The sequence below is a fragment of the Eublepharis macularius genome, chromosome 2, assembly GCF_028583425.1.
Source record: "Eublepharis macularius isolate TG4126 chromosome 2, MPM_Emac_v1.0, whole genome shotgun sequence".
Lineage (NCBI taxonomy): Eukaryota > Metazoa > Chordata > Lepidosauria > Squamata > Eublepharidae > Eublepharis > Eublepharis macularius.
The window spans coordinates 30,728,680-30,751,861 of NC_072791.1; the positions used below are offsets into that span (position 1 = coordinate 30,728,680).

At 42.2% G+C, this 23,182-nt stretch overlaps 1 protein-coding gene across 2 annotated transcripts in view; it reads right to left on the bottom strand.

The window, feature by feature from the left end:
- Positions 1–23,182, bottom strand: part of PPP4R4 (protein phosphatase 4 regulatory subunit 4) — a 145,973-nt gene that overhangs the window by 8,622 nt on the left and 114,169 nt on the right. For both annotated transcript variants that reach the window (XM_054972491.1, XM_054972492.1), the window contains exons 13-23: positions 22,477–22,560; positions 20,762–20,944; positions 17,908–18,013; positions 15,236–15,383; positions 12,614–12,758; positions 10,428–10,469; positions 10,266–10,340; positions 7,343–7,418; positions 4,386–4,466; positions 3,299–3,392; positions 778–845 (exon numbers count right to left, since the gene is read on the bottom strand). In XM_054972491.1, the coding sequence (XP_054828466.1) occupies positions 778–845; positions 3,299–3,392; positions 4,386–4,466; positions 7,343–7,418; positions 10,266–10,340; positions 10,428–10,469; positions 12,614–12,758; positions 15,236–15,383; positions 17,908–18,013; positions 20,762–20,944; positions 22,477–22,560 (1,102 nt within the window). The remainder of the gene's footprint in view (positions 1–777; positions 846–3,298; positions 3,393–4,385; positions 4,467–7,342; positions 7,419–10,265; positions 10,341–10,427; positions 10,470–12,613; positions 12,759–15,235; positions 15,384–17,907; positions 18,014–20,761; positions 20,945–22,476; positions 22,561–23,182) is intronic.

Genomic DNA, 23,182 nt, shown 5'->3' on the forward strand with positions numbered 1-23,182 from the left:
ACTGACGGTGAGATCCAGAAGAATAACCAGGGATTCACTTACCCTATCCATCTCCTGGTATATATTGTTCAGCAGGATGACCATGACGGTCTCCATTTCAGAACCAGGGGCAGAAAGCAAAACTAAGGGGGATCAAGATAATTAATATCCTCCTACATTGCTACCACACATTCAAGAACCTTGGCCAAGAAATGAATATTGGTGAGCTGATCGCAAAGTAAAGGGGAAGTTTCTTCAAGAAAGACCTCAGTGGTGCTTCCTTAACATGATGAGAACCCTATTCTCCCTTAGACAGCCATTTCTAACTTCTCCAAGACAACTTCTCAGTCCCACTCTGGCAGGTCTAATAATTCAGAATGAGCACGTGTTGAGTATGCAAATGGTAGGCCTCACTCCTCCAAAGATCCTGTCTGCAACTTCAGCTTGAACAAACTAAAATAGATTTCCAATACAACTGGACAAGTGGAACCCTGATGGGAAATCAGATTCTTATCTGTAGTCAATGTGGTATCAAGTTTTGGACAAATGCAAGGCATTTCATCTGCTAAATGCCATACAGAATGGTCACAGTGAGCTACTGGAGGCTCCTCCAACTCCCATCGTAGAGTTTGTTGGAGTAGGCCTCAAACCATTTGGAAAAGCTCCACAAGTTGATTTTTGTAGACAAACATAAAACTGGAGAAGGAGAGAATTTTGTAAGCCATTCTGGGTACCCACTGGGGGAAAAATGGGGTATAAATGAAGTAAATTTCTTGGGGAAAAAACCATCTTACTTACCTGTAAAAGAGAACAAAGAACTTTTTCCTACTGTTGGCACAGAACTATATCCTGTTGAGGAACTTTTGCTAAAAGAAAAATAGCAATTGTGTTATATTTCACAATCACGAGTTTGATTTGGAATGAGCTCAGACAAAGCAAACTATTTTACAAACAAACAAAATCAAAACATAATTTGTGTTATTTCTGAATTAATTCCAAAGTTCAGGCATTCTTAAGGATATCACTGGAAACATAACCAAGTGCCCCCCCTCCCACTTGGTAAGACTCCACTGAAGCCTTGAGTCCTCCACCATATCCTTTCTTTTACTCAAAACACAATGAGGATGGCTGGCAGGAGGACCTTCATCATGCCCAAGAATGCCAGGACTATGGCAATATCCCGAGTAACGCAACTGCAGGGACAGGTGGCTTTACAGGATTCCCGAGTCCTTAATGAGACATTACAGAGGACGTGAATCCTGAGAAGCACTATTTCTTCGGGGTTCTGCCACAACAGGCATCGACATCATACTTTTATCACTACCATTGATGTTGCTTCCAGGTAAATTTTAATGCAAAATGGCACTCAGCTTCATTGATGGGTGGTACCACACAGATTTATGAGCTGAGTCCAAACTTCTGAGAGGGTTTAGGCTTGGCTTGTAAATTTGGGACCAGGAACTTCAGACTGTGATGCATTGCAAACCCGTCATTCTGAATTTTTCTACCCTCACTAAGCATAAGTTAGTGCTTCACTATTTGCACAATTCTACCTTCTAGAATGTCACTTGAAAGTAAAGAAAATGTCCTTAAGAAGGAAAGCCAACTACAGCATAATGATCTGGGTTGAAATTTTATGAAGATGATATTTTATGACAGGTGAGAAAAATCACTTCTGTTATTGCAAATGTTCATAGCCATCTGAAGATTCTTATGTGGTTCAGGGGCCCCTCAACCTCAGTGATTTTATGGTATTTGAAATGGTATGCTCAATTAGGTGGTTAGGTTTCTTTAACATTTTTATATTTCACAACATGAGATTCCCAAGTTCAAATATTTAAACACTAGAATATTTAAAAGATACAACATTTGTTTGACGCACCTTTCCTGTTTGCTCAGATAAATAAATTTCCTGTAGCTTCCTATGACTTTGAGCACTTTTGTAACTTCTTCTCTTGCTCATTAAGCTGTGGCACAATTGCCATTAGCTCAAAGGAAAGCTTGCGGGACTTGCTGGTTTCCCCAGAAAGTCAAATTCCCCACCCCCTTGGAGTTTGTTTTTAAAATATGGGTTCCATGTTGCCTTCATTCTCATTCTGATCTTGGACTTGGCAGTTTTCTGCATGGGACTTTCTAGTTAAAGGATGCTGCTTAGATTATCTGTGAAGTTGGGTGAAAATAAGTAGTATTTGTTTTTATTTTTGTCAGTGCTTTGGGGGGCTGCCTCTTTTATCTGTTGGTTTTATAACATCATTTGCATATGCATGCTATACAGATTTATATCCAATCCATACGGTGTTTATACATTCAAGATATCGTGTTCATATGTGTCACATACATATAGTGCTGGTTTATTTGGGACATGTGTACATTTTATGGCAACAAAATTTAGGGCAGGAAAAAACAAAACAGAAAATTATTTAAAATAAAGAATCAAATTGAGAAATTAAAACTGGATTTTAGAGTGAAAACTTCATGAATGAGAAATTCAAAATCAGCCCTCACATATATAATTGCCCTATGTTTCTGTATTTATTTACATTATTTATAGTCTGCCTTTCCCACAGAGACTCAAGATAGATTTACACAATGTATGTCAATATGGTCAATAGCTGAGACATTCAATAAACAATAAACTAGGATCTAGATTGCAGTGATATGAAAACAATATTGAAACAAAATATAAGTAATTTGACATAACATAATAAACTAACAGCAATAGCCAATGCACAGTAGTACAGTCTACAGTTTCTATCCCTTTATCAAAGCATCTCTTTGAACAATTTCCTTACAGCACAGCTGTATTAATGCCTGTATATGAAAGACCTCCTGAATAATTTGGTTTTAAACCAAACAGTTTGTGGAAAGCCAGGACAGTACGGGCTTTCCTGACCTCTTCGGGCAGGCTGTTCCATAATGTGGGGACCACTACAGAGAATGCATGTGCTTGGGCAGCTGTTACTGTATACTAGACAAGTACACTGAAGCTCTGAGATGGAGCAACTGCAATAGCTCTACAGGATTGCCACCTCTTTCACAAATAACAACAACAACATTCGATTTATACACCACCCTTCAGGACAATTTAATGCCCACTCAGAGCAGTTTACAAAGTATGTCATTATTAGCCCCACAACAAAACACCCTGTGAGGTGGGTGGGGCTGAGAGAGCTCCGGAGAACTGTGACTACCCCAAGGTCACCCAGCTGGCTTCAAGTGGAGGAGTGGGGAATCAAACCCGGCTCTCCAGATTAGAGTCCCACGCTCTTAACCACTACACCAAACTGGCTCTCACATTGCAGAGCTAAATGTCACATACCTGGAACATTTATCTATGCTGCCATATTTTGAGTGCAAGGCTTGACTACTGAAAGACTGACTTCGAACCAGCTTTGACTTCTTTACTTCTTTACCTAAGTGGAGAAAAAAAGATATAGACGGTTTATGACTTTTTTTGTTAAAGCTGACCTTTTACTTCTTTTATTATGGCAGTTTCATTTCCCTTGCGTATCCTCCTCATAACATCATATAGCCTGAAACACTGTAACAATTATATCTGTACTTTACTAACAGCGACAAGAGGAACAACTGCAGTAGCGTTCAGGAAGAACACTGGGGAGATCTGGCCTTTTACTTTCATCACTGACCTTAGAGGTCCAAGTAGAACAGAATGGAATTTTTAGCAAAAGTTGCAGGCTGCCTTTGTTGGATATAAGCTAATACTAATGCAAGCACAGGTGACCAGGATTCACAGAGCTTAGTATGAGCAAGGAGGACTTCAAGGAAAACAATCTGTACCAGATACATGGGCAGAATGCCAGAGCAATCAGCTGGGAGAGGGAACACAGAAGCAGCAGGCTGAGATGTTTGAAATTCCACGTTGACCTGCTGGCTGAAGGTCAAGTAGATGGCACTTGAAATGACTGCAGATTGACAGGGATAGTGGAGACCATGACATCACTACCTGATAGGCTGTGATGAGAAATATGGCAGCTGTGTTTGAAAGAAGAGCTAGTCCCAGCAGTGGGAGACTACAAGGGCATACATAGGAGCTGGGATATATAGGGCCGTCCTATTGATCACCAGATGTTCTATACTGTGTGAGAAAGGGGAAGAAAGGGAGACCTGGGAGCCACCGCTTGCATGCAGAATGTTGCAGGTTCAGTCCCTTGACCCTTTCACTTGAAAGGAACACAAGTAATATGTAATAGGCAAGCCCTTTCTCTGCCTGAGACTCTGGAGAGCTGCTGCTGGTTAGAGTAGACAACACTAAGCTTAGGCAGACCAAGAGTCTGCTTACGTACCATATGACTGGCAATACAAGCACATTTCAGTGCTTTTCTACCCAGGTTTCCTTATGTTCATTGTGCTGTGGAAAATATATGTGGAAGAGATATGTTTCTTACTTGTTGAAGAACCTGGAGGATTTCCAGAAACAGACATTGGTATGCTTTTGGACAAAGTTGATGACGTTTTACTGTCTCTACCTAAAACAAAGGATATTTTAAGCACTGCAACTCAGTTGTAACTGAAGAAATAAAGCACTGCACAAAAGTCTGTGGCACTTAGTGACAGTACTAGTATTTTAAGTTCTACACAACAACTTTCAGGCTATAAAATAAGTCAGATAGGCTAATAAATGACCCTAGCACAAACCCTGACACCTCATCATGGAATGTCTTTGGGCCTTTCAACCATAGCAGACACAATGGAACTGAAGAAGAGAGGGCCAGCATTTGTGCTTGAGATGTGAGGTTATCTGTGACAGCACAGAAACTGGCTTAATAGTGCAATCCTAAGCAGAGTTACAACCCTTTAAGCACTCTGAATTCAATAGATATAAAATGGTATGACTCTGCTTAGGATTGCACTGTTAGTGTTTTGGCTTTAAATTGATGTTTGAAGCTCATTGAATTGCAAGGCTTGCAAATTAAAAACCATCCTGATGAAAACACATTCCCTCCTCCTCTGTTTGGAGTGATTTCTCCACCCACTTCTTGATTTCAACAATGGTTTTGTGCTATGTGTGCAGCAATGCAAATCATAGTTAAGGCAAATCATGTTCTCTCACACCCATGTGTGACGGACTGCACTTAACAGCAGGTTTCCACAGTGCAGCAAAATCAGAGAGCTGGGAGGGGAAGGGTTAATTATTCCCCAGAATGGAGAGCTTGAGTGACAGACTGCTTCCTCTTTTCTGATTGGTCAGTTAAAACCAGTCTGAAGACAGTTGATTTATGACAGGATTTTGAGGTGAGTCTGACAGGAAATATCAGACAGGTTCCCCTTTGGAGTAAGGGGAGAGGACACTTTTGCCTTAACTGTAGTATTACTGTCTTGAAGAAGAATAATTCAATCTAATAATTCAGAGTATAAGTGTCAGCATAAACTGAAGCACGCTTTACACAGACACAAGGGAACTAGTAGTGTGTTTTGGCGAGAGTGATTAGGTAGTGAGTTGAGACTCCCTTTCAAGCCAAAAAGAAGAAGGGTTATATCTTCTGAGGAGAAGAAAATTCCTGCCCAGTTTCTAAGGGAGGGTTGCTTCTGAGGAAGACCCCAGGTCTGTTGTGAAGGGGAAATGGTTTTAGACTAACTCCATGGCAGAAGGAAACTTTCTGAAGAAACATTGTTGCTATAACTAAATTACTAAGTAAAGCATCTCTCACTGTTAAGACCTAGAGATGGGCACGAGCGGGAAAAAACCTGAACCATGTGGTTTGTGGTTCGTCAAATTTCACGACCCACGAACTTTCATGAACCTGCCCCCCCCCCCGGTTTGTGAACCAGTTTGTTTGGTTCTTGAAAATGTCACATCAAGTCAGAAAATTGTCACTTCTGGGCCAGCAGAAGGTCTGCAGGAAATCCATCCCCTGTTGCCTAGGAAACTGATTGATCGGCACCAGGCTGTCTGCAGTGACGAACCAAAAAATGAACCAAACAAACCAGCCTAAAGTTCGTGGCGGTTAATCAGAAATGGGATCTGATGAACCGCTGGTTCGCAAACCACAAAGCCTAGTTCGTCATGAATTTTGGTTCGTATTTTGGTTCATGCCCATCTCTATTAAGAACCAAGGATATACAAAAATAAGTTTCAAGGATACTATTTTGCCTGTTACAAGAAGTGTATTCTGAAATATCAACAACATTTTGCCTCTGCATTTCCATCCCCTGACTACACTTACTTAATCCTTGCCTGTTAAATAAGATTATTTCTCCTTGAATGTTATAAAGTCTCTGGTGCCATTTACAAGCACAAAAGGAAGAGGGCTCCTGCTTTTCCCCATCAAGTTCCTGGGCTCAGCTAAAAGCCAAAATTCTATCTGCGTATCAGGGTGGAACAAAGAGGCTTTATAAATCACAAATATTAACACGCTACTTGGGGCAGCTCAGTCACAGCAGGGAAATTGAATTTTGGCAGGAAAACCTGCCTCACCATGGGGAGAGTGAAAGAGGGTCCATCATACCATGATTGTTAACCCCATTTCAAAATGATTTCAATCCCAGTTTGGTGTAGTGGTTAAGAGCAGTGGGACTCTAATCTGGAGAACTGGGTTTGAATCCTCACTCCGCCACTTGAAGCCAGTTGGATGATCTTGGGTCAATCACAGCTCTCTGGAGCTCTCTCAGCCCCACCCACTGCACAGAGTGTTTGTTGTGGGGATAATAATAGCATATTTTGTAAACCACTCTGAGTGGGTATTAAGTTGTCCTGAAGGGCAGTTTATAAATCAAATGTTGTTGTTGTTGTTGTTGTTGTTGTTATAAGAGAGTGCCATGTACTTCATTAACAACTATTTGCATTAGTGCTTATGTAGCACAAAACAACAGTCAGTGCCAGGAACTGAAGAGAGGAGAAATCACACTGAAAAGGGGAATGAAAAAATGTGTGGAGTTCAGCCCCAATTTGCAAACCATGGTTTGTTGGACACTGTGGTTGTGGAAGGCAAGGACACTCCCTACTGGCTGTGGATGCACTGAATCACTTAAGGTGCAGCCCTATAATATGTCAGCTTCCACAGTTCTAGGCCTGCTTGCACAATAGTGTCTGGAACGTATTTTCAGAATTGAGTTTGCCGTCTTTGCCAAGGAACCAACTCCACTTAAAAAACACACACAAACGATTGGCACAAGCCAAAATATTTCATAGGACTGTGTTGTACAGTGCTGTGAAATTTACTTTTCACATTAAATTAATAGCAGAAATTCTCATTAACTGATGCCATCGATACTATTTCCTCATATAACAATGCTGATCCAATTTAGAAATAGCCCTTAACGCCTCCAATTCATCAGTCCTCCATAAAAAGAAATTAAACTTTGTGTAAAAGAAAGCACCCCGCCCCCCGCCGCCCCTACTTACGCTTCTTTTCATATATTTTATCGCTCACACTGGTAGACCTGGTCTCATTTTGCTGTTTCTCTTTTTCTAATTGTTCCTGTTGTGGAAACAATTTAACAAGAGAGGTAATGGAAATCTGACATCTAAATGCAGTTGGCAGAAACACACAGATAAATGTGCTTCCTACCAGATTGTTTCAAAAGAGAGGAAGATGAACACTGAAAACTATTATGTCAATCCTGATTAAAAAGAGGATTGCTCAAACAGCACTCTAATTACACCAGAAAGTGTACCCCCTCACTTAAAAAAAAAGACTGCTACTCTTCCAGTAACTCCATTTAAAGAATTGTCTTTTCAGTTTTCCTTCTATCAATCCTGGATGGGAGACCTCCATTGAAGACCAGGGTTGCAGATGCAGGAAATGGCAAACCACCTCTTGCCATGAAAACTTCCCCAGGGGTGGCCATAAGTCTGCTATAACTTGACAGCACTCTCCACTCCACTTTGTTAAACTACAAGTATGCCACTTAACAATGGTTCTCCTAACTTAGGCGCTGTATCTCTGGATGGTGAACACTGCCCCCAAGCTACCCTGTCCAACTAAACTTAAAGTTAACAGCTTTATCCAGACACATATTGTGAAAAGCTTGGAAATGTTACAAGAAAGTTCTGATGAAGGGCTCCCATTAAAATGTTGCTGCAGCCATGAATGGCCTTAGACAGATCTCTGGCTTGGATCTAGACTAGACGTTTCTGTGGAGGCAAGGATTTCTTGCCTCTGCCCAAGGAGTTTGATTTTCCTGCCTTTCCTCCGAGGCAGCCTGAAATGCCTTCCTCAATTCTGTTACTGTCAGTCCAACACAACAATGGCATGGATGCTGGCATACATGACAGTTACTGGGTGTTTCCTCTCTCGCAGGTTTGGGGGGGGGGGTATTTATTTATATTATATTCCGCCTTTCTCACTGAGACTTAAGGTGGATTACATAGTGTGAGGTTAGTACAATCAGTAGCAAGGACAAGGGCAGGCATTTCCACACGGTGTCAAGAACATTTCCATAAACAATGTCATAAGGTAAATGAATACAAGTTTACAAAGACATAGCATTAGCAAGGATCCAACACGGGGCTGAAGAATTGCTGAAACAGAACATAATCAATTTTAGGACTGACATTAGACAACATGGAGCACAGGTAGTATACAGGAGTACATATTTAAAGCAACAGATAATATGTAAGGCAACATAATGGTGAAGTCTATGGTTCCTATCTCATTAGTGAAACATCTGAGACCTCCTCCCTACAATACCACCCCCCTATCTGAGTAAAAAGCCTTTTTGAATAATTCAATTTTGCATTGTTTGTGGAAAGCCAAGAGCGTGGGAGCTCTCCTAACCTCCTCAGACAGGCTGTTCCATAGAGTAGGGGCCACCACAGAGAAAGCCCGTGTATGTGCTGCTGTTGATTTTGCCCATGTGCAGGCTGACACCTGCAAGAGACCCTGTTCAGATGAGCGAAGCTGCCACAGAGGAACATAGGGAGGGACGCGGTCCCGTAGGTATGTCAGGCAAAGGCCGTGAAGAGCTTTGTATGTAATAACCAATACCTTGAATTGAGCATGGTAACTGATAGGTAGCCAATGGAGTGACTGTAGGATGGGAGTGATGTTCAAGCTCCTGCACACTCCTGATAATAGTCAAGCCACGGTATTTTGTACCAATTGGCGCCTCCTAGTTAATGTAATGCATTACAATAGTCAAGTTTTGATGTTACCATAGCATGGATCCAGGTGGCCAGGTCGGCTGTGTCGAGATAAGAAGCCATCTTCTAGGCTAGAGTGAGATTGTAGAAAGCATTTTTTGCAGCTGCCTTAGCTTGTTTTTCTAGTAGTAGCACTGGATCCAGTATAATCCCTAGGCTCTTAACCGAGTCTGCAAGGGTCAGACGAACTCCATTGAAAGTGGGGAGTACAATGTCTTTCAAGGTCTCTGACTTCCCGACAAGCATCACTTCAGTCTTGTTTGGGTTCAATTTCAATTTATTTCAGGCTGCTGCAGGAGGGGGGAGGCCAGAAAATCACACTCCATGGGCAGAAATCCTTGCCTCCATGGAAACATCTAGTCTGGATCCAGCCCATTATTCCTCACACTTGCAACCTGAAGGTAGTAATACCTCCCTCCTTTTCAGAGTTATCGTATGATAGTGAAGTGCTTAGGACTCTGATCAAGCACTAAATATTATTACAAAAGATACCAACACTCCATTCTCTCCTGCATGTAATTTTCAAACATCTGTGCATAGAGAAGACTGCAGCAGCTATAGCCTCTACCCCACACATAAAATTCCCTTTAATTCAGGCTTTGCTACGTCTAGAAATGTTTTTTCTTTCTTGTGAACCAGTGGGCTGGTTCACAAGTAGGGCAGCTTTCATTGTCTAAGTCATAGGTGGGAGGATGCGGAACAAGCCCCGCTCTTATTCACACCCTCTTTTATCTTTCCCTTCTTCCTACTTCTTCTTCCACAATTGGTGTAAATTCATTACCATTTGCTTTCAGCAAACTGTAGGTTATCATTGCATCTGCAGGTTGCCACTGCCTCTGATTTGTGCTTGTTTTACAAACCAGGATTGGCAACCAACTTCAAAACCTGGTTTCCAATACTGATTTGGAAGGCAAGAAAACCATAATTTGCTAGTACAGATGTAATAGAAAACAATGATCCTGTGCATGTACACAGAAGCCTTGTTCCTAATCCTTCAAAATATGTTTTCAGAACTAGAAAATACACACATACCAGTCCATTATGTCTTAGATAACAGGTCTGAGAAGCATTTCAAATTTCTGATTTTTAACCCTGCTTTCAGTGAAAATTAATTTACATCTTTACTCTAGCTCCACTGAGAAATCTCTATGATATTCAGTGGCATATATTTCAATAAACATACCATTTCCAAGAGCAGATGCTCCTCCCTTTCTTTTTGCTGGTCCAATAAATCATTTTCATAGAATCTCTTCTGAAACTGTTTAAAAATGTAACCAAACAGTCAGAAAGCATTGCCAATGGTTTCAGGTTGCTCTTTTCCAGTATCATATAAATAGATACTTACAGCATCCACAGATGATTCCATTCTGTCCAGTTCTAGCACCATCTATAAAAATGTATATAAAGATCACCTTTAACTTGTAACACATTTTTTTAAAAAAAAATCTATAGCAATTTTTAAACATGAATTCAGGAAATCTCAACAGCAGATACACATTTTCCAAGCTACAAACTTTTAATCATGTAGGCTTGTCCAGGAGGAGAGAGGGACTGGCTGGCAACATAAGCCAGTTCCTACAGTGCCCCACCTGGGCAGCATTCATGCAGAAGTGCTGTGTGAAAGAACCAGGGCTGATACATGTGTAGGGATGTGTGCGCACACACAAAAATCCACAAAATCCAGATCTGGGATTTGGGGACCCCCCCCCCCCACACAAAACCTGGGATTCTCAAAATCCAAGAAAGATTCTCTGATCTGGTTCAGACAGATCAGAGAAATCCGGGTTAATTTGGCTGTTATTCCCTATGGGGAAAACTATCCAAGGGCTATCTGAGGGGATGGGGGTATAATTTCCAAGAAACTTTACAAAAATCACAGGGAAACTAATCTTGACTGTCCTCTAAAGGCCCCCATCACAAGATTCAGGAAAATAGACTCTGGGGTAAATTCTGTGGGCCCCTAAACAAGGTGTGCTCAGCCACTTCATTGTTTCCTATGGGTAAAAAGTCAAAGTTGACTCCCACTGCAGAAACACACTGGGGGCAAGGCTGCTATGACCAAGGCACACTCCCAAATGAAAGCTCATCTCAAAGAAAGACCTAAATAACCAAACTCAAGCAAGGTAATGGGATCTTCCCAGAACCAAAGTGAGTCAAGGGAACCAACATCAAAACAGAACCATGTCAAAACTGAGAATTCCACTCAAACCATAATGAAGCAAGGTACGCTGCCGCAACTTAGCTCACATTCACAGAAGACAGGTAGACAAGGAGAGCTCCTGCATGGACTGGCCGTTCACTCCCCCTTCCCTGTCTCATTCCCCCTCCCTCCTGCCTCTGCCTCACTCCCCTTTCTCTGCCTCCTCCCTGCCTCCAAAACAGGCATAAATTGCTGTTCTTCTTTGTAAGGAAACAGTATGGGAAAGAGCCAAGCTCCATTTCCCAAATTAATCAGGATTTATTCAGAGGTATCTGGGTACTCGGATCGGAACCAGGATTATCTAATGTAGTCTGGGAAAGCCAAATTTTCTCAGATCAGCAAAAATCCATCTTTTTTCCAAATACCAGATCTAGATTGCACACCCATATACATGGGTGCTGATCATGTAGTCAGTCAGAATTATTTACAGGCCAATGTAATTGTACAACTTTCTATACCTGTATAGCCGCTGTCCAGATGGAGACAATGAATTAATAGGGAAGCCAAAGAACATGACCTTGGAGTTATGGGAGACTTCAACTTCCCTGATGTGTGCTGGGAGACCAACTCTACCATATGTCCAGGGTCACATATCTTCCTGACCTGCCTGGCTGATAACATCATTTCTCAGATGGTGAAGGAAGTGGCAAGAGGCTTGGCCACATTGGACTCGTTATTAACCAACAAGAAAGAGTTGGTTGATTTCTTTTCACTCTTTTCCAATCCATTTTACAAGTCGCTGCACTTTGTCAACACTATGTGAAAACGACTTTTTCTCCAAAATGCCAAATTTTTACTCAAAACCCATTCTATCTAAAAAATTCACTATAGTACTAGTTGCTTGGGTTATGGAAATCTTTATACTTTGTTTCTTTATCTGAAGAGCAATTAAGCCCATTACTCACATAAATAATGATGACAGAATAGGGATCCCAGACCCCCGGTGGGGGCGGGGGATCCCCCGCCCCCACTCCCCACCCCGCTTACCTGAACAGTGGGGGGGGGCGCACCTTCCTTGTGTGCTCCCCTGTGGCACTCCTGCGCTCCGCAGTGCCTCAAAAATGGGTCCGATCCGTGGCAAAACGGCCCGTTTCCAGGAATGCTGCGCAGGAATGCTCCGCAGTGCCCAAATACAGGCCTGCCCAGGGGTCGTGCAATGACATCACTCCTGAAGTGACGTCATCACACCTATGGGGGCATGTGTGTGCACACTGCGCGCACTCACTCCCTTCTCCCCAAAGGTAGGTGCCAGGCCCCTGTCCCCCGCTGGGAGGTTGAGGGGGGCTGGCAACCATATGATAGAATGAAAAGCAGAAACAGTTTTCCCCTACCTTCTTCACAATGCTCAGGACATCTTTGTCTTTCTCCTCACACAGAAGTTTCCTGACACACAATTCCAGCTGCTGCAGTAAATGTTTATCAGTTGGAACCTTGAGAGTAGATTTCACTTTTGGCAACAGGTAGCAAAGCTTCATTCTGTTGCAGGAGGTAGGAGGAGTGGGGTAGAAAGATGTAATCAAACATGTGAGGAAATATAACATGAAAACTTTTTTTTAAATCACTCTGTGTGTGCGTGTGGCATAGCTTATGGCTTTTTAAAAAAGCACTGCCATCTTAGCACACAGCTTCAACCATCACCACCATGATCCAGGTCAAACTATTCTAACTTGAGCTCTCTATGTGCTCCTCCTTTGCCACCTCCTTCAGCTTAAAACCGCTGGGGACAGAGGCCACACCATTCATGTGTTCTTTTAATATCATGATAGGTACTATACAGTAAAAACATGCTAAAATAACAAAACAGGCAATCCTGCCCTACCAGTGAATATGCAGGTTGGACTAGATGACCCTGGAGGTACTTTCCAACCCTATGAGTCTATGATTAACCAATTTCTCCTGGCCTGCCCCTGAATGATCCATTGGTATACATTAGGAAAACAGCCAAGAATAGCCCAAGTGCCAATAAGACCTGTATAGTTTGTTCAAGGATTCCAGGAAACAAGAGAGGCCTCATTGCCAAACACTTAAGAATGACACTTAAGATACAATGCCTCTTAATATACACCCTTAACATGCTGGCTGTCCTGTGGATAGTGTGTGCATGAGTGTGCTAACTAGCCCCTATACACTTTTATTAGGGATTTACTGGTTTGTGACACTAATCATTGCTTGCTTTTTCATATGAACATATTTTTATATAGTTCTTATTTGTGAACGAATAGGGTCATTCTATGAAAATAAACAGTGTAGGCTCTTCATGCATACATTGAGCAAAAATTCTATTTTTAAATGGCATCCCATTAATCACCTTTCAATTTCAAGAAGTTTGTTTATGCTTCCATGTTATATCATCTAAAAGGGAACACAGAAGCCTTACTTTGTTCCACCTGGAAAATGGTCAGACCCCTGTCCTCTCAATACCATCCCTCCCCCCCGCCCTCCAGGCAACATCATGTTCCCATTTTTATAAACAATGTGCAGTTTAAACACATTTTTCCGATTCTGGAGTCATTCAGATGGTGGACTTCACACCAACTAGGCCACACTCAGATAAAATGGACTACTTCTTCTGTTCTACTAGGCCATTTTTTACATCCCATTTTGATTTCAATCAGGCAGTGAGGCCCAGGGGCTGCTGTTTCTGTGCTAAAAGAATCAGAGCTGATTTTAGGCAGCAGGCAAAGAAATGCCAGAGAAATTGTATTCTCCCATTGGAATGCTCTCTGGGCCAGTCACATCTCCAAAAGCAGCACTTCCTCTTCCTCTCGGAGTGAACTGAAGCCTTCAAAGTACATGGGGTGGGGAATTAAAAGAGCGTACTCAGGGAAACTTTTGAGATATTCTTGTGGATCTTTCTGTTACAAGACAAAGGTTTCATCCATCTTGTGGAGATTCTGGCCAACTGTGATCTGTTTTATCACAGAGGATGTAATGGAAGCCAATCCAGCTGGAGCAACACTTGTTGGAGTCTTCCTCTTCCTTGGCTTTGCACAGGGTCTGGTTTCCTGGACATACTAGAGTGTAACAAAGGGATGAAATTCATGGTGTAATGGTTAGAGTGTTGGACTAGGATCTAGAATACTTGGCCCTAGAAGACCCAGGTTCAAATCACCACTCTGTTTTGGATCAGTCAAACTCTCTCAGTGTGACCTACCTTACAGGGCTATTGCAAAGATAAACTGGGGAAGGCAGAATGAAGCATTCTTTCATGAGATTAGTTGGGCTGCAATGCAGAACTTTGCTGTTTCAAATCTCACTACTGCCATGAACTCACTAGGTGGCTTGGGAAAGTCACTCCTTCCAACCCCAGCTCCCCAGCTGTATTGTGGGGATAACAACATGACTTTGTTCACCACTCTGTGTGGGGCACTAATCTGTCCAGAAGAGTGGTGTACAAATGAACGGTTGTTGTTATTGTTATTATTTTAAGAAACAGAGGAATAAAATGTAGCAGACAGATAGGCCAACTCTTGAATTCAATCACGTTTATTACTTTTTTATCACATTTCTCCACCAAGGAGTGCAGGCAACACGTCATTCTCCTCTCCTCCTCCATTTTATTCTCACAAAAACATTCTAAGATGGGTGAGGCTGAGAGATACCGACTGGCCCAAGATCACTCAGTAAGCTTCCGAGGCAGAGCGGGGGATTTGAACCCGGGTCTCCCAAGTCATACTCCAACACTTTAACCACTACACCAAAGTGGCTCTCTAGTACCTCTGCTGTAGTAGGACCAAGAAACTGAGTTCAGGGCAAAACCAAAAACAAAGGAGACTCTGGACAGAGATAATGCACACATTCTTATACAACACAGCTTGTTAATCCATGGGAATTTTAATACAATAGTTATACTTGAGAAATCAAAGGCTACCCAACAATCCTGCATTAAATGACATCTTCATAAAACAAGTTCAAGCCATGCAGAGTATTTTTTCAGTCACTTGGTATAGTACCTCACGTTTGCTACTGGATCATGTGTAAGTTCAAGCACCGGTAGAAAGAAGTATTCGCAGAAAAAAGATTTGGAAAAGAGTTCTATGATGAATTCACAAGTATCTAAAAACCGCAATCTGTTCCAATAGCTTTTCCCTTGGCCCAGTTCTGGGGAAAGAATGATGTTTAAAAGAAATGCATAATCATCCTCTGCAGATTTTTCAGACGTGTAAAAATCTCATGTGTAATTATTCTGTGAATACTAATCAATAATCTGAGAGCTAATGTAATGGACTGGAGTGAGCTCATTACAGTCATACTGATCCTGAAAAGTGTTTTATATCATTTGCAATGAAGTGGAAGAAAATAGTCATAATTCCCATCAAGACAAGTGGCCCCCTGCAGACGTTACCACTGCCAAGCATGGATAATAAGTGTATAAAATCAGGAGTTGGCCGCTGGGCTCCTCCTTCTTGCCCTCTTTGGTGTAAATTCTCTCAGTATGTTGGGGGCTAACCCTAGTTGCATGTTACATTTGCACCATTACTAACCATGATTTACACTACCCAGAGTCCATTTTAATGAAATCCTACAAACCAGCTTCAAACACCGGTTTCAAATCTGGCTAAAGACTAGCCATAGTTAGCAAGAACCATGGTTTGTGTTGATGCCTTATGTAAGACTTAAGTGCAAGCCTAAACAGAGTTACACCCTTCTAAGTCAGCTAAATGGGATTTAAAAGGAGTAACTCTGCTAAGAATTATATGTGGTAGGCTGACAAGGAAATAAAAAGCAACTCATGTCTGAGAAGATGAAGGGGCGGGAGCCAGCAAGCCCACTTCCAATTTCTTAACCTGGGCTATGAAATTGGCAGCTTTAGATCTACACTGGACCATCTTGTTTTCTCAGTTTGGAGAGACCACTGGAAAATTACAACTTTTGAGGACTACAGGTAATGCCTGGAATGGAAACTGACATATATTCCATGCCATTTACCAGGAAATTTAGAAGTGTGAACATTAAGATTCATCAAACGCCTCTCATCCTTTCTGTACTCTTTTGGGTAGACCTACAAGTACAGATCAGAAAGTCAGGCTAGTCAACTGTTAATACATTTTTAAAATCTTTTCTACATTATTGATAATTTTTTCCAGGAAGTTTAATATTCAGCACTTTTAAACTGAAGCCTCTGATGTTCTACTTCTTGATAGCTATTGTGATTATGCAACAAAGAACCTTGGGCTAAAAATATGAGATCCAGTGACACGGTGTAGAATGAGTCTCCTACAAAATAACCATTTTCAAGAATACACTGCAGAACAGAGGCATATATATGTTACTAGTAACAAATCCCATTGTGGGGAAAAATGCAACTGGCTCTAGAAAGGGGAGGGCTGGAAAGCGGGCATTGCCTCCTCCTCCATGACTGTTCCTGGTTGGGTGAAGGCGGGGGGCAGACATTGCTGCTTGCACCTCTCCTGATCCCGGCTGGGTGAAGGCGGGGGCAAGCACTGCCACCTGCTCCATGCTTGATCCCAGACGTGTGAAGGGGGGTGGGCATTGCTGCCTGCTCTGCGTCTGATCCCTGGTGGGTGACGGGGGAAGCAGGCATTGCCTCCTGTTCCACATCTGATCCCAGCTGGGTGAAGGTGGGCTGGCGGGTGTTGCCACCTGCTCCGCTCCTGATTCCAGCTGGGTGAAGGTGGGGGGGGTGCATTGCCACCTGCTCCACTCCTGATCCAGCTGACTGAAGGTGGGAGTGGGCATTGCCACTTGCTCTGCTCCTGATCCTAGCTGGGTGAAGGCGGGCTGGCAGGCATTGCCACCTGCTCCGCTCCTGATCCCAGCTGGGTGAAGGTGGGGGGTAGGCATTGCCATCTGCTCCGCGCCTGATCCCGTCCTGGGCTTCCCACTGCAGTGCGCTCTCTGGAGCGACAGGCTGCCTCATCTGGGCTTCCCTCCACGGCAGCACCCTCTGGAGGCGCACCAGGGTAGGAAGTGAGTTGTCAGGAATACAGTTAGCCTTTTACATAGTAGGATATATTGGTGGGTTTTCCTGTACCTGCTCAAAGCTGGTATAATTTCCCCCTTTACCGGGTGTGAATTTGGCCCTGATAATGTCTTCTGATTAATTTAAGTGGATTGAAGTAAAGGAACCTATAAAGCTACCTTAGACTGAAGGAGACCACTGATCCATTCATTGGCCCATTGTCTACTCTGATAGAATGGGACTTTACAAAATATGAGATAGGCCTTTCCCCACGCAGGTATTCGAGATTCTTTAACAGAAGATACCAGGGGTTGAGGTTGGGACTGTATTAATGCAAAAGTGTTTGCTCCACCACTCTCCCTTCTTGTACAAAGCTCAATTTGAAATTAATGCAGGGAGCAAAAATTTACTGTGCAATATTACACATGCCCACTGTCTCTGTTTATATCGAGCTGCTTCACATGCAATGCCACTATGTCTTCAATATCAGCACAGCAGCATAATGCCAGCCCGGCTTACTGATCTCTGATGTGCTGTAGCAGCTGGGCAGCCACTCCTAAGATGCTGGGCACATGGAACATCAGATAGACAAGTTCTTCTTGACTGCCAGCATCATATTTTAAAGCCTAACTCGACCCATAATCACCCTTCTTTTCACTTTAAGTACGTTGCTGTTCTCAGAAGAAACAGAAAATGACTTACGTTCAATCAGTTTCTGAATGACCTCATGCCTCTGCTCCTGCTTGCGATTGTAACGTAAGTAAATGCATAGGGTTCGAGCAGCAGCTTTTTGCACAGGCAAGACATTCTTCAGGAAAGAGAGAAAATATATTTAATCCCACTGGTGTCTCTACAAGGATACAAGGATGCGTGTTGTCTTATGAAGCGTGCACAAATAATTGAAAGTACAGCTAATGGAAAGCAGAAAGCAACTGAGACTTTGATATTGTCTCTTCAGAAACATGAATCCAAATGGGATTCAGCAAATACACACACACATCCAAAATAAAACAAACAAAATCCCTCATTTTTCAAATGTGAAAAGAATACTGGTGTGGGGAAAAAGTTCTGTGAAGTCAGTGCAACTTTTTGTTTTCTTCACAAATTAAAAAAGATCAAGGGTGAAGGGGGTGGGGAGCTGTATTAATATGCACTGGCTGACATGCCCCATCTGTTGAAATAACTGAAGCACACTTTACAGGTGCTTCACTACATGTAGTCCTGAATCCTAAAACCAGAAGCAACTGGACAGTGCCACTCATAACAGTTTCCTAATATAGAGAAATAAGCAGATTTCAGATAAAAAAAGTATAATCCTCTGAGAACCAATGTGGTGTAGTGGTTAAAAGTGTCAGACTAGTAACTGGGAGAATCAGGCCTGAATCCCCACTCTGGGCCAGTCAAACATTCTCACCCTAACCTATCCCATAGGGTTGCTGTGGGGTAAAATGGAGGAGTGAATTCTGTAAACCACCTTGGGTTCCCACTTGGTGGAATGGTGAGGCATGAATGAATGAATGAATGAATGAATGAATGAAACAGAGCAACTTGTTTTTGCTGCCCTGAAGTAATCACTGGAGCTTAAACTATATCTGTGCCCAGGAGAAGAGATCACCCATTTCTTTAATTTCAGTTTAATTTCAGTGATGTTTCTATTAAACAACACAGCGGAAAATATATTTTCCGATGAATCACACATCTGCATTTCTGAAGAAGGAAGTTTATTTCAATATGTTTTGTACTAAAACAAAAAGTCCTCTTTTGCTACCAGTTCTCTCCTTCCTTGTGCGTTAGTCCAGCCCCTCAGTGCTGCGAGCCTCACAAGGAGGGAAACTGAAACCTGAACTTCAGAGCAAGCAGATATCTTGCTAATGCCAGCCCTCTTCTTTTTCTCCTGCAGGAATAAATGCAGTGATCTGCTTCTGCCAAGGAAAAGAAAAAGAGCAGGTTCTGGGAAAAAGAGTGCCTTATCTCATTACCATTCTGCAACCTGCTGCCCAGAGGGCCTCCTGGGTCCATGTCTCGCATTTCAAACTGATTCATACTTTATTCTTTTATATTATTTATGAAGTGAGAATCAATAGATTAAGTAGACCTATACTGGCTTAGGTTGGGATAAATTGTAATTGTGAATCATCAATATGACTGCCAGCAATTTGACAGCATGTCTGTGAGAAGCTTTTTGACTACAGCGTCCTTATGTCAAAGCCCACCCCCTCCCCTGCTCATTTTAAACACAGGAGACGTTCCTGCAGAAGAAACAGGGCCTCTCAAATCCCTTCCTCATCTCTCAGCACAGAATTCCTCTTCCCTGCGCAGTAAGTTGTCGTTAATTACTAGCGTGGATCATGCCGGCCAAACAAACCACTTTATATTTTTAGGCAGCAGCATCACGTTTTTTTCCCCCAAAATATGGTACGTTTAAGAGCATAAGCCATTCTAGAAGATGGTTGTTGGGGGTCTAGAAGACGTTGGAAGGAAACCCTCTGAAGGGATTACAATTATTATTTGTGCTAGTCTGAGAAGTGAGATCCAAGGCAACAAGCATGCAAGAAGTGGGAGAACAGAAAATCTAACCAAGCGGCCTACTTTAACTGGGCAACACTGCATGGGATAGCCTGCCTCAGGAGGTCATGAAGGCTCCCATACTTCTATCATTCCATTAAATGTATAAAACAGAATTATTCAGGAGGGTATTTTAATAATTAGAACAGGGCTGAAGTTACTGTCTGTGAAATTGTAGGCAGTATTCATTGCCTTGCTCTATGTATATATTGGGTTGGATTCAACCAGTTTTTCCACTGGTGAAAAGGGGAAGCAGGAATCCCCTTTGTCCACCACAGGACCTGCATGGAGAAAATCCATGTAGGATGGGGACTTCCGTAAGAAGAGGCATAGGCCAAGACTGAGTGAAAAAGCCAGTGGGACCCCACCCATTATACTGCTGTTGCTGCACTGTTCTCCGATTTTGCAATCCTGCTTTATTGTAGGTACTATACAGATTCCTATTGCATCCTCTAATTCTGAAATCCAGTTTTTATTCCATTATTGATTGTATATATTACACCATCCCTATTGCATTGTGACTGTCTATGTAATCTGTCTTGAGCTTCACCAAGAAAGGAAGACTATAACTGATACAAGCAAACAAGCAGTTCAACGGGTAATGTTGCCTTTGCCAACTGGTTCAGAAACCAAACAAAATGAATGCTATATGCTAGCACCTACTTCACATGGAATTGCTAAAGTTGTATCTGGTTGTACCCCTTGTGATTGTTAAAATTCTATAGTTTTAGTGTTCACTTCTTTCTTGTCATATATCAAACTCAAGAGAGCAAACAGTCATAACTGTACACTACCAAGGGCCTTTGAACAGAAAAGAATGAAGATATGATTCTATGATTCTAACCCATTCACTGGTGCAGCCCAGGCACGGGATTACCACTTCAGTGAAAACTATGCCTTGCAGTTGCCATCCCAAAGCAAAATGAGATATGCTTGAGAAAGAAATACAAATCAATTAACAAGTGGAGGGAGAGTCATACTAGGAGCTCACATTTGTCATAATGATTGTCAACATCCTGTGCAAAAAACGGTAATAAATCTGATCACTTGAGATGACATGAGGCAGGCAGGCATATTTTTGGAGTAATTTCTCATGAGTCCTCCATTTCAAAGACGTTGCTGCTCTCTGCTCCGCTCTTGTTAGCGCTGGAATCAACTCTGGGAAATTCAAAAGCTACAAAATATATATAAACGCTCATTATATCATTAAGGAGAGTTTAAAACAACAATGCTGGTCTGTTGTACAGTGAGCTGTGCTTGCACAAGCAAGATCTGGAGCTTTCTCCCAAATTCTGCCCTGAAATTTCCCGTCCAAACCACAACTCTCCGAAGCAGTGATCGAATGGAAAAGGTGTTAGAGGTGATTGGATTCAAGAAAAGATCTGGAAGTAATGATTCCCCCCGCCCCCGCCCCCCCCACTGACATGCCACGGTGGTAAGCCTCTCTCTGCTTCCCAGATAGGCAAGAACATCTGGCCTACAAAAGAAGTCCTCTTGCCACATCCCTACCCTCAACTCTACTGTTTGGTCCTTCATCACTTTGGAAACATTTCTCAGTAGCAGTCCTGCCGATTCATGGGTTAAGAAGCATTTTATCCTCTCTTCTCCTTTTGTTTACTGCACTTTTAAAATATATATTTCTTTATACTAATTTCTTTATTCATTGACCACATGCAGCCAGAAGGAACAGAGGTATACTTTCTTAGGTTTTTGTTAATAGGTATTTATTTATTGAATGCGTATCATGTCTGTATACTTTGCTTTATTCCATCTTTTAAAAAAACCTCCTACAGATATCTCTTTCAGTCAGTACCCACAGTATAACTCAATATTGAAAGTTCACTTGGGCTGGTCAAAATTGAAGATGGCTTCTATAAATCTAAATTATGCCTGTTTTGTTACTCATATGAAGTAGGAAAAATGTTACTTGGTATTTTACAGATAAGGAGCCCAACAACCCCAGTTTTGGATCCCCTGCCTCTTTCCTTTGGCATCCTACCCTCTGAAAGGACTTCTTCCTCTTGATCACCTTGCTACTTGGCATATTCTTATTAAAATGAATTAGCTGTTTCTTTCCACTCTATTAGCTGAAGGGCCTGAAAACTGAAATGCCAGCTGACAGAAAGATCAGTGGGCCATGTGTACTGTTCTTGACATATACTGGAGCTTTTGCGAGGTGAGGGGAGAAAGCATGGAAGGGCATTCAAACTACATTTCCTTCAGCTTTGAAAGTTCACTCCAACACACCTGGAAAATCTGTGGTGTGATATTTAATGCAGTATGAAGGGCCACAGATGGAAAGGAAAATAGAAATGTGTGCTTGTGCAAATGTCTTACGGTGCAATACTATGCTTAGTTACTCTAGTCTAAGACCATTCATTTCAATGAACTCAGACTGGAATAATTCTGCATAGGATTGCACTGCCAGGCATTACATGTGGATCCTTGGATTTCAACCAAATTTGTGACCACATGCCATCACCAGAAAGAGATCATATGGTGTGGATTTGATACTCTCGGGCCATGCCATCTGAATACCAGAAGAAGTGTTGCTTCCTATTTATTTGGGTCCGTATTGAGAAGATTGTAGTCATATGGCAATATACTAGGTGGTGATATACAGAAAGCCAAGAAAAATAAGTGTGGGGTTCAGATATAGTTTTCTCACTCAGAAGAGGGTTCTTTTACCACATCTATCTGCCTTACCTTGCTTTCCGATCCACCACCTTCGCCTCCAGTAGATAACAGTTCAAGAATATCAGGAAGGTGACTTATTACTGCATCTAACACCTGGTTAAAGAAATGATGAATCACTCATTTTTCCAACAACTGTTTTAATATTCTCCTTAGTGTGCTACAGTAACACTGTCAGCTTTGCTGTTTAAAACACACACACACAATTTTCTCTACAGAACTACAGAGTTAGGAAAGAATCCTGATTTAAATCCATGCTGACAAGCAGGATGCCCTGTCAATTCCTATTTATGTTGTTTGGAAAGGTAGATTCTATTACTGTCCGAAGTGACTTGATCTGTTCAGTGATTGCACTTGTACCTCTACTTCACACAGCTAAATGCAGCACCTTCCTATCAAAAACCAACAATATTTTATTACAGCATAAGCTTTCATGGAACTGATCAGTGGTATGCAGTCTGCAACTTGTAGAAAGCCTCTTTCACAATCACCATTAACCAGAAGGAGTCACATTTACTTCCATCACCGGCAGGAGGCTGGTACCTCTGTAAGGCTTGCAATTTACTCATTCCACCAGCAGTAACTCTTTCAAGGTGGGAACCACCTGCAAATCATAAGCCACATCAGGCAAAAAGCGCCCACTTTTCTGTAAACATGAGGCAGGTGCCACACTGGGGAATAGTGCTAAGAAGAGCCATGCTTGAAATGTCAAAGAGCC